This window comes from Schistocerca cancellata, chromosome 1 (genome assembly GCF_023864275.1).
Source record: "Schistocerca cancellata isolate TAMUIC-IGC-003103 chromosome 1, iqSchCanc2.1, whole genome shotgun sequence".
Taxonomy (NCBI): Eukaryota; Metazoa; Arthropoda; class Insecta; order Orthoptera; family Acrididae; genus Schistocerca; species Schistocerca cancellata.
Window position 1 is genome coordinate 836,983,029 of NC_064626.1, and position 18,071 is coordinate 837,001,099.

The 18,071-nt window shown below is 45.3% G+C and overlaps 1 protein-coding gene across 1 annotated transcript in view; it reads right to left on the reverse strand.

Annotated features, from left to right (window-relative positions):
* LOC126106768 (uncharacterized) overlaps positions 1-18,071 on the reverse strand; it is a 170,526-nt gene that overhangs the window by 135,218 nt on the left and 17,237 nt on the right. The window contains exon 3 of the mRNA XM_049913183.1: positions 14,488-14,680. Coding sequence (XP_049769140.1) covers positions 14,488-14,680 — 193 coding nt within the window. The remainder of the gene's footprint in view (positions 1-14,487; positions 14,681-18,071) is intronic.

Below are 18,071 nucleotides of genomic sequence, written 5' to 3' on the forward strand. Positions count from 1 at the left end.
CTTACAGTACGCTTGTTCGCCCACTGCCTGAATATTGCTCACTGGTGTGGGATCCGTACCAGATAGGGTTGATAGAAGAGAGAGAGAAGATCCTACGGAGAGCAGCGCGCTTCGTTACAGGATCATTTAGTAATCGCGAAAGCGTTACGGAGATGATAGATAAACTCCAGTGGAAGACTCTGCAGGAGGGACGCTCAGTAGCTCGGTACGGGCTTTTGTTGAAGTTTCGAGAACATAACTTCACCGAGGAGTCAAGCAGTATATTGCTCTCTCCTACTTATACCTCGCGAAGAGACCACGAGGATAAAATCAGAGAGTTTAGAACCCACACAGAGGCATTCCGACAATCTTTCTTTCCACGAACGATACGAGACTGGAATAGAAGGGAGAACCGATGGAGGTACTCAAGGTACCCTCCGCCACACACCGTCTGGTGGCTTGCGGAGCATGGGTGTAGATGTAGATGCAGATACGAGAGTATAGCTGACAGTCAAAGTGCCACTAATGTTAGTTGTCTGCGGAGCGTCAGTTGTGTTTATACGAGTGTTTGTCATAACATGGAACATTACCATAACGAGAAGTATGTGGATATGTACTCCACGTATGGTAGAGCTAATGGCAGTGCACGGGAGGCCGCAAGCTTGTACCGAGAAGCGTACCCTGCTCGAAATCACACTGAGAGTCACGTTTATAAGGATTCATCAATGCCTCCGAGAAACTGGGAGCTTTGCACATGCTGCGGGAGCGGGTGGCCCTGCACGAATTACAGCTGTGCTTGAAGACGTGGTCCTGGAAACAGCCGAACAATCTCCAGGAATCTCGACAAGGAGACTTGTCACACAAATTCTTGGAATGAGCCACAGTAGTGTTTGAAGAATAATGCATCAGTGCAATGGACCCGTATCATCTCCAACGAATTCAGTGTCTTAGTGAGTTGGACTTTAACCTTAGACTAATGTTCTGTCAATGGATGCAGCAACCTGCTGTGAGAAACTCTACGTATAACAGTAAAACCTTTTTTACATATAAAACAGGGTATAATCGTGATGGTGTGTTTGATTATCACAATTATCACGTTTAGAGTCATCTAGGCTCCAATCCAAATGCTGTGCTTGAGTCTCTACATCAACGACGTTTCTCATTGAATGCGTGGTTGCAGGTGCTGTGTGATCGTCTCATTGGGCCGCATACGTCACCAAACAATGTGAATGGACGGAATTAGCTTCTGTTACTGAGGCAGCATCTTGCAGTATTACTTGAGGATGTGCCCTTAGAACAACGGCAGATGACGTTGTATATGCATGATGCAGCACCAGAAATTTTGCTGCTATGATGAGCCATTTGATACACAGATATGGCCAAATATCGATTGGGCGAGAAACACATATTACCGTGGCTCCTAAAATCACCTGATTTGAACCCCATTGATTTCTGTTTGGGGTCACCTTAAAGATGTAATACACGCCACACCGGTTAACATAGCTGAAACGTTGGAACAGAGACTTCTCTGTTCTTGTTAAGAATGTGGAAATGATCCAGGAGTCCAGGCATTCTGAGAAGATTCGAAAGTCGTTGTGGCGGCGGGAGTAGGCGTGCATCAGGGTACAAGGACGACACCTTGAACGACTTAACGACGAGTGCAATCGCGCAATCGTTGTCGTGTTCATTCAAAACACCTGAACTTGTATCTATCTCTAATAACTTTTTTAATGTTGTACAGTATTATTACTTTTCCTAACTGGGATGTCATATAAACAGAATCAGGTCAGTTGAGGCTGGTAATCACGAAGTCTCAATTATCTCTCAAACTTTTCTTTTGCGGGCCAAATGTTTACTGCGACGTTTTTGCTTCTAGTGTCGTATACTTTCAGCTGTGTGCGTTTACGTCACTAGTTATGGTATATTCTACATATAGAGCGTGTCGTATGCATTGCAAAGACAATTTGCAAGTAGTCAGCTTCCATCAAGATCTTTTCTAAGACAGGTAATCAATCAGCTGTCAACAGATTTGAAATACCACGTAAAAATTTTTCGTGTTATTGTAACTGCTGACAAACCTAACTATTTGCAGCAATATGCAACTTCATTTCAGAACACTTGGAAAGAGAAACGATTTCATTATACTACACAAAAAGAAAGTGATAGATTTGAAGATAAAGTTTACAATCAACACTAGCTTGAACAAAACAGTTCCTTTGTTAATGGTATTGTATATGTCCTATTGTTAATATTATGTACAATCACGAGCGTGGTAAACAAGTCACGTATTAACGTATGATCGGTAAAAAACTGTGCACAGTCAAAGCTCTTTGTCATTGGTCTCAGGCAACGCTCGTAACAATGAAATATAATGCATTACGTTGCTTGTGGTTGCCTATCATTATTGCGATACTAGTCGTGATGAATAAATGCGTTCTGAGTGATTACATGTGCTGCATTGAGCACTAAGTGCTAGTAATCTAACGACTTACAAAGATACTTACTTTCAAAAGGTATCTGTACTCACTTGGGTTGTAACAAGAAGACAGAAAGCCACCATAAACGAGATACTTCTAACGAACAAGCAAGTGACCGATCACCATATTTTCTTTAATCAGGTATCTACACAAAGGTGTTCTCCTGTGGGCGTTGATTATAAACGACTAACGCTGAACGCTTTCAAGTCAAAGGTCCAGTTATAAATGTATAGAAGAGTCAGTTACATTTATCGAAGAAACCGATTCCCAGAATAAAATTTTCACTCTGCAGCGGAGTGTGCGCTGATTTTGAAACTTCCTGGCAGATTAAAACTGTGTGCCTGACCGAGACTCGAACTCGGGACCTTTGCCTTTCGCAGGCAAGTGCTCTACCAAAGGCAAAGGTCCCGAGTTCGAGTGTCGGTCCGGCACACAGTTTTAATCTGCCAGGAAGTTTCCAAATCAGCGCACACTCCGTTGCAGAGTGAAAATTTCATTCTGGAAACATCCCCCAGGCTGTGGCTAACCCATGTCTCCGCAATATCCTTTCTTCCAGTAGTGCTAGTCCTGCAAGGTTCGCAGTAGAATTTCCGTGAACTTTGGAAAGTAAGAGACGAGGTACTGGCGGAAGTAAAATTGTGAGGAGGTGTCTTGAGCCGTGCTTGGGTAGCTCATTTGGTACAGCACTTCCCTGCGAAGGCAAAGGTATCGAGTTCGAGTCTCGGTCTGGTACACTGTTTTAATCTGCCAGGAAGTTTCAAAACGATTCCGATTTATTGTCATGTCTCAGTTGCACAATTTTTTAATTCTATTACATGTTTCGAGCACACTGGATCATCTTCAGATCTAAAACAAAACAAAACTAAATGTACATCATTTACTATTTTACAATAGTAGAAAAGAAAAAAAGGACATAAAAATAAAATTTACCTAAATAATTGCATCGGCAACCCGTCTTGTCTACTCAGCACAATATATCAGAGTATTGTATTTTGCAACTTCTGTCAGTGTTTTAAACAGGTAGAAACATATTTCAAACGTCCTACTCGTTTGACCTTCATAAACTTATGGCAGTTTACCGAGTACCACAGTTCTTTTTCGACCATACGTTAGACGTGACTGATTTACCATGACCCTTATTGTCCAAATTATTAATAACAGAAACATATCGAAGCCAGTAATTAGAGAATTTGTATCTGCGCTAAACAGTCTAGTATCGACATTAAACCTCACCCTCAAATTCATCATTTCTCTTTTACGTAACAGCAAGAAAACGAATTTCTATACAAGTGCGTTGAAATGAAGTTGATGTTAGGTTGCCAGCAATTACAAGCAGATGCTTGCAGAACTCTTAAATAGACATAAACTCGAATTTCTATATTACGAAAATTTTTCCCGGCAACAGTACAGTCAACACCTACAGTTTTATCCATACTTTTTCGATAGCCACAACGTGACCATTTGTCTAGAAACGTACGGCAGTTCACCAAAAATGATATAAAAAATCAACGCTTTCACTTAAATATTTCCGGGTATGAGCCTTCCATTTCAACAATAACATAACACGAACATGCGAAATGAAAATAGATATTTCAACGATTCCTGCGCGGTACGGTACACCGATGATCGTCTTCCGATGTTGACAGTATGAGAGGTCGAAGCCAGGGATAAAGCATTACGAAACCGATAGTAGCAAGAGCCATAAAAAGTGCGTGACGGAACTGAATGAGCACATAATGGGCTCATTCAAGATATACACTCCTGGAAATAGAAATAAGAACACAGTGAATTCATTGTCCCAGGAAGGGGAAACTTTATTGACACATTCCTGGGGTCAGATACATGACATGATCACACTGACAGAACCACAGGCACATAGACACAGGCAACAGAGCATGCACAATGTCGGCACTAGTACAGTGTATATCCACCTTTCGCAGCAATGCAGCCTGATATTCTCCCATGGAGACGATCGTAGAGATGCTGGATGTAGTCCTGTGGAACGGCTTGCCATGCTATTTCCACCTGGCGCCTCAGTTGGACCAGCGTTCGTGCTGGACTTGCAGACCGCGTGAGACGACGCTTCATCCAGTCCCAAACATGCTCAATGGGGGACAGATCCGGAGATCTTGCTGGCCAGGGTAGTTGACTTACACCTTCTAGAGCACGTTGTGTGGCACGGGATACATGCGAACGTGTATTGTCCTGTTGGAACAGCAAGTTCCCTTGCCGGTCTAGGAATGGTAGAACGATGGGTTCGATGACGGTTTGGATGTACCGTGCACTATTCAGTGTCCCCTCGACGATCACCAGTGTTGTACGGCCAGTGTAGGAGATCGCTCCCCACACCACGATGCCGGGTGTTGGCCCTGTGTGCCTCGGTCGTATGCAGTCCTGATTGTGGCGCTCACCTGCACGGCGCCAAACATGCATACGACCATCATTGGCACCAAGGCAGAAGCGACTCTCATCGCTGAAGACGACACGTCTCCATTCGTCCCTCCATTCACGCCTGTCGCGACACCACTGGAGGCGGGCTGCACGATGTTGGGGCGTGAGCGGAAGACGGCCTAACGGTGTGCGGGACCGTAGCCCAGCTTCATGGAGACGGTTGCGAATGGTCCTCGCCGATACCCCAGGAGCAACAGTGTCCCTAATTTGCTGGGAAGTGGCGGTGCGGTCCCCTACGGCACTGCGTAGGATCCTACGGTCTTGGCGTGCATCCGTGCGTCGCTGCGGTCCGGTCCCAGGTCGACGGGCACGTGCACCTTTCGCCGACCACTGGCGACATCATCGATGTACTGTGGAGACCTCACGCCCCACGTGTTGAGCAATTCGGCGGTACGTCCACCCGGCCTCCCGCGTGCCCACTATACGCCCTCGCTCAAAGTCCGTCAACTGCACATACGGTTCACGTCCACGCTGTCGCGGCATGCTACCAGTGTTAAAGACTGCGATGGAGCTCCGTATGCCACGGCAAACTGGCTGACACTGACGGCGGCGGTGCACAAATGCTGCGCAGCTAGCGCCATTCGACGGCCAACACCGCGGTTCCTGGTGTGTCCGCTGTGCCGTGCGTGTGATCATTGTTTGTACAGCCCTCTCGCAGTGTCCGGAGCAAGTATGGTGGGTCTGACACACCGGTGTCAATGTGTTCTTTTTTCCATTTCCAGGAGTGTATTACGATCATCAGCTGTGAAGTGAGTGAGGCTGTATTAGTAAGAGACTATACCTGTTCAACGAACCAACCATCTAGTCCTAAATGGGGCGTTATTAATCTTCTTCCCTTTCCAAGAACTTTCAGTGCATATATTGTAAACAAGAATGCAAATAAAGTGAACTGTGTAGAGATGACAGTAGCCACTTATAAATAAGAACCCGAATAGAAACATTTGGATTATGTGGTATTTGGATGGAAACGAGGTTTCAGGTGCATGAAATATGGCTGAATTAGATTTCTTTGAGAAAATGTAAGAGTTGGGTTGTTTTGGGGAAGGAGACCAGACAGCGAGGTCATCGGTCTCATCGGATTAAGGAAGGATGGGGAAGGCAGACGGCCGTGCCCTTTCAGAGGAACCATCCCGGCATTTGCCTGGAGTGATTTAGGGAAATCACGGAAAACCTAAATCAGGATGGCCGGACGCGGGATTGAACCGTCGTCCTCCCGAATGCGAGTCCAGTGTCTAACCACTGCGCCACCTCGCTCGGTAAAATGTAAGACTTACGGGCCGAAGCGTTGAGCGATTCTCATTCAGCACTGCGCAGACAGGGGATGGAAATTTTTAACTAGCGTTTCCTGTGTCACCTGTAGTTTTCTGTGGGGGGTGGGGGGGGGGGTGGGGTTGCTTCTTCCTCCGTGGCACTACTGGCCCTAGAAATGCTGTACAGTTCTAGTGCAAGAGAAAACTTCAGTGCGAGGGATAATGAGTACTGTTCTACCGTTAAAAATAACACAGTTTTGATACAATTTGATTTCTATTGTAAAATGTTACTTTACCTGCCTGCACTGTTCCATAGTAATCGTACTACTACATTTCCATTAGAATCTCTCACCCTGCCAAATCTGTACTATTACATTTCCATTAGAATCTCTCACCCTGCCAGATTTCACAAGTCTAGCGACTGACTTCTTGTAAGTATAACAAATGTCTGTCTCTCGCGACAGCTACTCTATTCGACTTCAGATATTGTTATTGTGGTCTTTAGTCTTAAGACTGGTTTGATGCAACTCTCCACGCTAGATTATAATGCGCAAGCCTCTTCATCTCCGAATAACTGCTGCAACCTATATCCATTTGAACCTACTTACTTTATCTGTTCTATGGTCTCCCATTACCAAATTAATGATTCCTTGATGCCAAAATATGTGTTATAACAATCGATACCTTAGCAGAATGAAATTTTTACTCTGCAGTGGAGTGTGCGCTGATATGAAACTTCCTGTGTTCCGGAACGAGACTCGAACTCGGGACATTTGCCTTTCGCATTGAAGGGCTCTACCAACTTGGCTATCCAAGAATGACTCTCGACGCGTCCTCACACCCCGCAGGAGAGCTTGTGTGAAGTTTGGAAGGTAGGAGACGAGATACTGCGGAAGAGTTGTGACGACGGGTCCTGAGTCGTGCTTGGGCAGCTCAGTTGGTAGAGCACTTGCCCGCTAAAGGCAAAGGTCCCGAGTTTTAATCTGCTAGGAAGTTTCAATTGGTACCTTCTTTTAGTCAAGTTGTGCCATACGTTTCTTTTTTCCCCAATTCATCCCAGTATATCCTCACTAGTTATTCGATGTAGCCACCTAATCTTTAGCATTCTATTGTAGCATAACAGTTCGAAAGATTCTATTCTCTTCTTTACTGAATTTTTTCCCTTCCGTACTAGGCTTCACTAAAATCCATAAAAGAATTCCAAAAATTTAAATTTGCATTAGATATTAACAAACTCATCTTTTTCAGAAATTCTTTTCTTACTGTTAACAATCTGCATTTTACATCTTCTCTACTTTGTTATGATCAGTTATTTTGCTGCCCCAATTGCAAAACTCATCTAATACTTTTGGTGTCACATTTACCAATCTAATTGTCTCAGCATCGCTCTATTTAAGTCGACCACATTTCATTTGTATTGTTTTACTTTGATGATGTTCATCTTATGACCTCATGTCGAGACAATAGTCATTGTAGTCAGCTGGTCTTCTAAGTTATTTGCTGTCTCTAACAGAAGTATAATGTCATCCGAAAGCCACAGCATTTTTATTTCTTCTTCCAGTAGTTTAACAGTCTTCCAAAATTTATTCTTTGTCATCTTGAATGCTTGCTTAATATACAGACTGGATAACACTGGGGATAGGCTACACACCTGACCCGTCTCTACTAGTACTTTCATTTGATGTCCTTTGACTTTTGTAGCTACTGTTTGGTTTCTACACAAGTTGTAAAGGAACTTTAGCTCCCTGTATTTTATCGTTGGTACTTTCAGAATTTCAAAGAGCGTAGACCAGTCAACGTTGTCAAAAGCTTTCTTTGAATCTATAAATTCCATAACTTTAACCTGTCTTCTATGTTACGTCGTACGGTCAGTGTTGCCTCACGTGTTTCCATCTTTCTCCGGAACCCAAACCGATCATCCCTGAGGTAGGCTGTTACCAGGTTTTCCATTCTTGTTTAAATAATAATCATGACTTATTATACTGACAGTTCTTCTCTCACACATATCTTGTACAGTACGTGGAATATTTTTATCATGGCTGGTTTCCCAATGATCTCAATAATTCTAAGGGTGTCGCGTCTAGTCAAGAGGCATTATTTCTACTTAGGTCTTTCAGTGCACTGTCAAAGTCTTCTCGTAGTGACGTGTCTTTTATCTCATCTTCATCTCCTTCCTCTTCCGTTGTTATGGTACTGCTTTCAAATTCTTTTCTCTTTCATGGGCCATCTACATATTCCTTTGATCTTTCATGTTCCCCTTCTTTGTCAGTACTGGCTTGCCATCCAAGATCTCGATGTTCACGTAGGCGCTTCTATTTTCTTCAAAAATTTCTTTAAATTTACTACAGCCAGTATCTATCTTTCTCCTAGTTATGCATTCTTCCACAGTTTTGCACTTGTCCTATAGCTATTTCATCTTAACCAGTTTGCGCTCTCTGTCGATATCATTTTTTTACGTTTATATTCCTTTTCGCTTGCTTCATTTGTGAATTTTTTATGCACTACCTTCGTCAATAACTTTTAGTGTCTCCTTTGTTATCTAAGGACGTCTACTAGACCTTGTCTCTTTGCCTCTGATCCTCTGCTGCCTTCACTGTTTCGTCTAGCAACGTCTTCTGTTGCACCTTTTCCCCGCTTTCAGACAACTGTTAGCTAATTCTTCCTTTGGAATTCTCAACAACTACTGGTTCTTTCAGTTTGTCTATCTCCTTAATTTCCTACCGTTTCGATGTGTCTTCAGTTTTAATCTGCACTTTATTACCAAAAGTTATGGCCAGAGTCCGCAACTACCTCTGGAAATGCCTTAAATCTGATTTTGAAATCTCTGTCTTATCACTATAATAGTCATTGTGATACCTTCCAAGGTCTCCAGATCTCTTTACATGATGATCAAATGTTATCGCTTCTTAAATATTATTCTCCGTGCAAAATTCTATAAGGCAGCTTCTCCCTCAATCGTTTCCCCCACTCTTTGTTTTCCTGCTATTTTTCTTCTTTTTGCTCCTATCGAGTTCCAGTTCGCCAACATAATTAAATTTTCTTCTCTTCCGCCAACACCAGACAGCCGCAGCCATGGATGATCGCCGAGAGAGGGCACTGACATGCCCCATCACCGCCTTCACTGGCCCCAGCAGCGATCGACAGAGGCCCGCGGCACTTGATTCCAGCCTCCGCAGTACGACCCAGCAAAACCGTAGTGGCGCAAGTGCAGCTGCAGTTTCTGCAAAAGGCGGGCGTCTGAGTGTCCGTCGGCCACCTCGGTCGCCGCCGAGAATATTACGAGCGGAAGCAAACCTCGCCCAGAGGGCCCACAACCAATGTTGTTTCTCTGTCATCAGGAGCTGTTCGTGAACACACCCCCTCCATCATCTTCCTCTCGCCCAGCAGAGAACGCATGTTCGAATCCGGCGACGGGTAGTGGAGTCCCATGCCTATTAACACACCTCGTCTGCATAACAGTCTTTTATCTCATCATACATTCTTTCAGTTTCTTCATCGTCTATGGACATAGTTGGCATATAACATTCTGTCACTGTAGTGGGTGTTGGATTCGTCTATATCTTGGTTACACTAATGTGTCCACTTTGCTCTTCATTATTACCCACATTCCTATTTTCTTATTCAGTATTAGTTTTATTCCCATTTCCCTACATTTCACTTTGTATTTATAACCTTGTGTTCAGTTAACCGGAAATCTGTCACAGTGGCTGCAGAGTCAGAGTGATTGAATTCTAACTGAAGGGGCCCAGATTCAATTCCTAACCGGGTCGGAGATTTTATCCACTCGGTAATAGGGTGTTGTGTTATTGTCGTCATCGTTTCATCATGACTGACACACAAGTCGCCCAAATGGCGTCGCATAAAAAGATTTGCACCCGGCAGCAAGGCCGCCACATGTGAGAGACGGAGAGAGAGAGAGAGAGAGAGAGAGAGAGAGAGAGAGAGAGAGAGCTGACCAGAAGTTCTGTTCCTCCTACCACTGCACTTCTCTAATTTCCACAATATCTGTACATCACTATATCCATCCACGTCACTTTTTAAATTCTCTAAACTACCTACCCTGTTGAGGGATATCACAGTCTATGCTCCGACCTGTAGAATGCGAATTTTGTTTTCCCTGATGATGACATCTACCTGAGTAGTTCCTGCCCAAAGTACAGAACGTGAGACTGGTGTGTCTTCTGAATATTTTGTGAAAAATATGTCATCATCATTTAACCATACTACTGGCCATTAAAATTGCCACACCGAGAAGAAATTCAGATTATAAACGGGTATTCATTGGACAAATATATTATACGAGAACTGACATGTGATTATATTTTCACGCAATTTGGGTGCATATATCCTGAGAAATTAGTACCCAGAACAACCACCTCTGGCCGTAATAACGGCCTTGATACGCCTGGGAATTGAGTCAAACAGAGCTTGGATGGCGTGTACAGGTACAGCTGCCCATGCAGCTTCAACACGATAATACCGCAGTTCATCAAGAGTAGTGACTGGCGTATTGTGACGTTCTCAGTTGGTGAGAGATCTGGAGAATGTGCTGGCCAGGACAGCAGTCGAACATTTTCTGTATCCAGAAAGGTCAAAAAATGGTTCAAATGGCTCTGAGCACTATGGGACTTAACATCTGTGGTCATCAGTCCCCTAGAACTTAGAACTACTTAAACCTAACTAACCTAAGGACATCACACACATCCATGCCCGAAGCAGGATTCGAACCTGCGACCGTAGCAGTCGCGCGGTTCCGGACGGAGCGCCTAGAACCGCTAGACTACCGCGGCCGGCCCAGAAAGGTCGTGCATTATCCTGCTGAAATGCAGGGCTTCGCAGGGATCGAATGAAGGGTAGAGCCACGGATCGTAACACATCTGAAATGTAACGTCCACTGTGCAAAGTGCCGTGAATGCGAACAAGAGGTGACCGAGAAGTGTAACCAATGGCACCCCATACCATCACGCCGGGTGATACGCCAGTATGGCGATGACGAATACACGCTTCGAAGGTGAGTTCACCGCGATGTCGCCAAACACGGATGCGACCAACATGATGCTGTAAACAGAACCTGGATTCATCCGAAAAAATGACGTTTTGCCATTCGTGCACCCAGGTTCGTCGTTGAGTACACCATCGCAGGCGCTCCTGTCAGTGATGCAGCGTCAAGGGTAACCGCAGACATGGTGTCTGAGCTGATAGTCCATGCTGCTGCAAACGTCGTCGAACTGTTCGTGCATATGGTTGTTGTCTTGCAGACGTCCCCATCTTTTGATTTACGGATCGAGACGTGGCTGCACGATCCGTTACAGCCATGTGGATAAGATAACTGTCATCTCGACTGCTAGTGATACGAGGCCGTTGGGATTCAGCACGGCGTTCCGTATTACCATCCTGAACCCACCAATTCCATATTCTGCTAACAGTCATTGGATCTCGACCAACGCGAGCAGCAATGTCGCGATACGATAAACCGCAATCGCGGTAGGCCACAATACGACCTTTATCAAAGTCGGAAACGTGATGGTAAGCATTTCTCTTCCTTACACGAGGCATCACAACAACGTTTCACCAGGCAACGCCGGTCAACTGCTGTTTGTGTATGAGAAATTGGTTGGAAACTTTCCACTTGTCAGCACGTTGTAGATGTCGCCACCGGCGCCAACCTTGTGTGAATGCTCTGAAAAGCTAATCATTTGCATATCACAGAATATTCTTCCTGTCGGTTAAATTTCGCGTCTGTAGCATATCATCTTCATGGTGTAGCAGTTTTAATGGCCAGTAGTGTACACATCGGAACTGAATTCCTTCAGGAAAAATAACAACTATAGTTTCCCAGTCAATCATTCAAACTGATGCCCTTGAAATTACTGAATTCGATACTGCTGGTATTTAGGAGCCGTACGTTAGTCTGACCTCTCCACAGATACCCCTAAATTGTGGTTGCACCGAAGATATGGCTATCATTAAGACGCGCAAGCCAACTCATCTTGGCAAGCTCCATGGCTCATGGGGAGCTTGCACAACAAAATACTTTTGAGAATAATCCCCGTATTTTAGTTCACAGTTCGATGAAAACGTCATAATTTGTGCACTGCGGTATTCACGACTATAAATCGGCTCCTGCATTAACTGTTTCAAGAAAAACATGGAAGTGCATCTTCTGTCCGGTTCCGAAAATTAATTACTTATTACGGTAATAATAAAAGTAACATCACCACGCTCTGCTCCAAGATACTACGAGTGATCCAACTAGTACAGTAGTTGCCAACTACTTTTGCGTGACAGTACTTTTGCGGGCTTCCTAATAAAATTAATGTCCGTCAACTACGTACCCTCAGACTCAGAGTCGAAATATTAAAAGTTTTGGCTGGTTGCGTTGTCTAGGGGCTGGGACATGTAGTTGCCGCATTACAAGCCACATACTGCTAAGTCTACAGTATACAATATGAATATATACATGAATCGAATCGTCGAAGGTTCCTATCACTGGGCAATTGCAAATTTTGAATGTAACATACAATTTTATAAATGAAAGATTGCAATTAAATAAAATCAGCAGGTACTATTTTAACGACATTCAGTGATGAGTACGATAGCAGAAGTACCTTTAAGAATGCGCTTTATTACTGTAAAACACTTATTGGTGTCGATGGTCCAGCAATTAAATAAAAAATAAGGGAAACAATAGGTTCCTACTTCACGTAATTTGTTATGAGCTGCAACATAGCACGCGAGATATTCACTTCTAATCACACAGTACGTCTTCACTGCAGAAGCCATGGAAATCTCACAAGTACACAAGTCGGCACTACGAAATATTGCTATCTCCTGCAACCACGCGCAAACTGCTCAACACTCTCCAAGTATTTCCTGGGATCGTCCCTCGCGCCTTCCCATCCAGCACTCGCCTCGTGTTCTCTCCGACCCGATGCTCCTCCCCTACTCCCATACAGTCCGTCCATTGACTTCGGTAGTCGCCTAACGTAGTAACGAGCGCTGTGGTTGGCCAGAGCGCTCCCGCCATGTCTCCAAGCCAACGCACTCTCACAAACATATTGAAACACATACGAAATACTGGATTTACATTTACATAAATAAAATTAAATAAATATTCCTACAGCTGGACCATAAACATGCTCCAACACACATTATTAAATACATAAAAAAATTAAATGAACAAATATCAAAGGAACAGAAGCAAAAGTAGGCCAGTAGGCTAATGTCTCTGTGCTTTCTAAAACACAGTAGATATTTAACCAATTTCTTCATGAATAGTGTGTATCGGAAATAAACAAAGACATAGATGAATAAATATATATTTATAAGCATGCTGCTACCGTTTTTTCGTGTAAATGTAGAGTACTTACGGCCCGATGCGATTGTTAGTAATCGGCCACTTTGACCTCCAATAACTGATACACTATTCACGTTACATGCCTGTAATTCATACCAAGTTAGGTTTACAATAATAGCTTTCTAAAGACACGTCGCTGGACAAAATCGGATGAGCCGCTTACATTTTGGAAGTTCGTTTGTGGGTGTTACTTGTATAATTTGCAGTCACATACTAAACTTTAAACTAATAAAGATATTGAAAATCTGAATACACCATCAGAAACGTCATGTAAATAATGGTAATGTACGTGTTTCTTTTTAAGGTGTCATGATTCCTCTGGCTATTATTAATTTATACATGAACTGTGAAATGTCTGCCATTATGGTTTCACGAAGTCCGCCATTTTTGGCACTCCCTCGCATACAAATCTCCTTCATCGACACAAAGGACAGACCTCGACACAGCATCAACATGGAATTACCAGCCGCACGGTCGGCCTGGACCACGCGGCTGGGGGTACCCCTCTTGCTGCGGCTAATGGTTCAAATGGCTCTGAGCACTATGGGACTCAACTGCTGTGGTCATAAGTCCCCTAGAATTTAGAACTACTTAAACCTAACTAACCTAAGGACATCACACACATCCATGTCCGAGGCAGGATTCGAACCTGCGACCGTAGCGGTCGTGCGGTTCCAGACTGTAGCGCCTTTAACCGCTCGGCCACTCCAGCCGGCGCTCCGGCTAATGTTCGGCACCATGCGGTTGATGACGAGCCCCGGCTTGCCGAGCTGCCCCTGCGGCCACGCCAACTCCGAACTTAGAATATTTTCAGGGCGCCACAACTCGCCCGTTACCTCACACTCTCCAAGTGCGTGCAAACAAACAAAAGCCTCGCTACTGGCGGAGAACTGTACAAAGTTTACACAGATTCTTACAGATGCGCCAGCTGATCTGTTTTAGCGAACGGAAGTGTCCCTGAGGCCTTGATTACCTGTGCAACGATGGCGGAGAAGTTGTCCGTGGGACAGCTGGCGCGGCTGCAGAAGGAGGGCGACAGCTCGCTTGGAGAGTCGTAGGCCAGCGTCTCCAGCAGCAGGTCAATTTGCCAGCTGTGGCGGGCGCCGTACGTCCTGCCGACAAACTGCTGCTGCTGTGATCCACACTTACACGCGGTGGCGTGTACACTGCGAATTAGATTCCCACAGTGTCAAGTAAACAAAACAGTAACGACATAGCGCAAAAGTCAGTGTGTGAAAATGGCCACTGTGTCATCCCCTGCCGTATGCTATCGTTTGAATGTGGCAGGAGAGGCATCGGGTTGGCAAATCGTTGTCCTGTTCTTCTCGGCTTTCACTCCAATAAGAATTGCTCCTGACCACCCACAGTTCACTTACTATTTGGCTGTAAAGTCACTTTTTCCATAATAGGTTAGAACAGCCGCTTTGTCTTTAGAGGGGAGGGCAAGAAATTAACAGTAGTAAGTACGGGGCGAACACTAATAAAACCGACAAACTGCAGAAACGGACCCTATGTCTGGAAATTTGGAAATTTGTGGTAAGGTCTTAAGGGACCAAACTGCTGAGGTCATCGGTCCCTAAGCTTACACACTACTTAATCTAACTTAAAAACTAAATTACGCTAAGGACAACACATTCTCCCATGCCCGAGGGAAGACTCGACCCTTCGACAGGGGGAGCCGCCCGGGCCGTGACAAGACGCCCTAGACCGCGCGGCTACCCCGCGCAGCAACCTATGTTTGGAACTGCATCTTTGTTACAGTAGATGGCACTGATGAATGAAAGTTCCTCTGACCATGTCGCGTGTGTTCCCAGTGTGTTGCAGGTGATTGAGCCGTGCTGTGGCTCACGTTGGTGCTGTTGGTAGGTTTCTGCCTGAGCCGTGGTAAAAATTGCTGTTTTGAAGAGCGCGCCGCAGCGCGTTGTGTGAAGCAGTCGCCTTCCGTTTCTGGCGGTGGCGCCCTATGGTAATCGCAGCTTTCGTGTCTCCCTCTGGTGGGAAAGGGGAAAGGCTGCCTGTACACGTGCATTTAAGGGGGCTATGAGCTAGCTAGGGAGGCAGTCTGGGTGAGTCTGGAGTCAGTCTGGGGTCAGTCTCTTGTCCCCAGCTTGCTACTCTCGTCCGAAATTGGTTCAAATGGCTCTGAGCACTATGGGACTCAACTGCTGAGGTCATTAGTCCCCTAGAACTTAGAACTAGTTAAACCTAACTAACCTAAGGACATCACAAACATCCATGCCCGAGGCAGGATTCGAACCTGCGACCGTAGCGGTCTTGCGGTTCCAGACTGCAGCGCCTTTAACCGCACGGCCACTTCGGCTGGCTCGAAATTGGTCAGGCAGTTAGTGTCTGTCGGTCGTCCGGAGTGTTAGTTTGTCTTTCGTTCGGATCAATCTTTAAAGCCGGGTAAATGATTTTCTACTCCGCCAGTAAGAGAACTCAGCGAGTGGTTGCCCGGTCGGGGCTTAGTTCCTGCATCTGAGTCTGCGCGTTAGGCCACCAGTCTGCTCGAGTTGCTCAGGCAATAGTCATTGGCGGTTGGATCGATCGGTTGGTCGGTCACGCACTGAGACACAAGATGATTTGTCCGCCTTGAGCGTCGGTGCACGTGAGGTCGCCACGTGAGTGAGTGGGCCGCGCCGTATAGCGAGGGGTAGTGGCCGACAGGAGAGCAACAGGAGTCAACCACCCCGACATCCGTCTGGACGGTGCGAGCTGCGACGCCGTAAGACGGGAGATCGGCGCGCCTTCCTGCGTCCGTTGAAGCGGCTGGCAGCGGACGGTTCGGGAGAGCGACTTGGGGGGTGCTGCGACAGGTCTTCTCCAGAAATCTCAGTTTATTAGAAGTTAAGTGATTGATGATATGTTGTTTCATTTACTTGTTAAATTCTACTTGTTTTCTTGGTGAGGTCACCAGCCGCTTGTTTAGGGGTCGTCCCACCATTCTCATCCGTTTGCCTACCCGCGGGAAGGTGGTTATTTATGAATTGGGTGGTCCGTTTCTTCCTTGTGGAGTAGGGGCGGGTTAGAGCAACCTGCGGTTCGGGTTGTTCGGTAATCTCCCTATCAATCTGCCGTACGTTAGTAGCTGCCTCTGTCATGTTTGTCGGATTCGGTGTGTTAACGAATTTATTGCTTGGAGAGTAAAGGCCTAATTCCTGAAATACGATTTTTTTTCTTGCCTATCATCTTGAGAGGCGCTATATGTGTACTGTAGAGCATCTTAAATATTGTTTGGCCAACCTTGTATAATTTTATATAAGATCGCATTTCATGGGCTTTTATTTAAATGGTCATTTTAGTGCATAAAGTTGCCACCCTTCCACCGTAAGACTTTTCTTACACGTTAAAATCAAGTTGCACCTTCGGTGGCAAGTTAATCTTTTAATTTTAGTGTTTTGTAGCACTTCCATCCCTCCTACAGGGTGCATACTTTGTGTGCTTGTGTGAAATGTTAAAACTTTTAGCTTAAAGTAATCTGGTGTGTTGCAGATTTGCACTAGTGTAGTCTTTCAGAGGTTGTTGTGAGCGGTCGTGACTACGGCCGTGTCAATACGGAGCGGCAAGGTTCTCAGACCGAAAGCTCATACAGTCGAAAATTTGTTTCTTTCTGTCTCTGAATAAATTGTAACTTGACATTTAGAGGGTGCTTTCTGATTATTATTTCAAATCTGTTTCTTTAAAAAAATGCTTTAGTCACCATTAAAGTGAATAAATTACTATTTGTTCATGATTTCATCAGTTACTACCTGGCAACTACTTCCACGCTCACAAAGTGTGATTAAATGTATTAATGTTCTTGATGAATCGCTAGTAAGTAGAATAAATTCTTAAGTATATTCTTGAAAATAAAACAACGGTTCACTGCCCTCGGTTGGAGGCCAGACAGTATCGTTTAATTGGCATGGTTGCCCTTGTTTGTCTTCTTCTCGTGTTGAGTGGCGCCGCTCGGTTTCGCAAGCGTTGCCTGTCCGCTAGTGGCAGCAGCGGCGTTATCGATATGTAGTAACTGTTGCCCTATCTTTGGGGCGATGTTGTTGTTTTTCCGGGTCGTGTGAGTTGTGGCATTTCGGTTGGGGACCGAGGAGAAGCCAGGTCGGCGCAGTGTGGGAACACGCCAGGACCGCTGGCGGCATGCAAGGACTGCCAGATGGAAGGGCTGTGGTCACGAGGGTGCACGACCTCGTCGTCCAGCAAGCTTTCAGATGAGTGCATTTCAATCCGAGTAGGGAAACCTCCACCATTGTGATATCTCGCGATTCTCCAGTGACTTTGGTTCGTGTTGCTGCTCGTAGTGTCGCCAAGGCGAAGAGCAACGAGTGGAGTGCTTGAGGAAGGCGGATCTGATTAGCTTTCCTCGACTTCTTATTACTAGGGCAGTGTCCATTTCCTCGCCTTGCCATTGCTGTCCGGTAAGACGCGTAGTCTTGACAGCTTTCTTGATTGTAGGCCGGTTGGTGATTTTCTGCTCTGGTGGTAGTGATTCCTTTCTTGTCCCGGGCGCTCTAAGCACAGTATTCTGGGGACGTAGTGCAGACCGCCGTTTCCGGCTTTGGT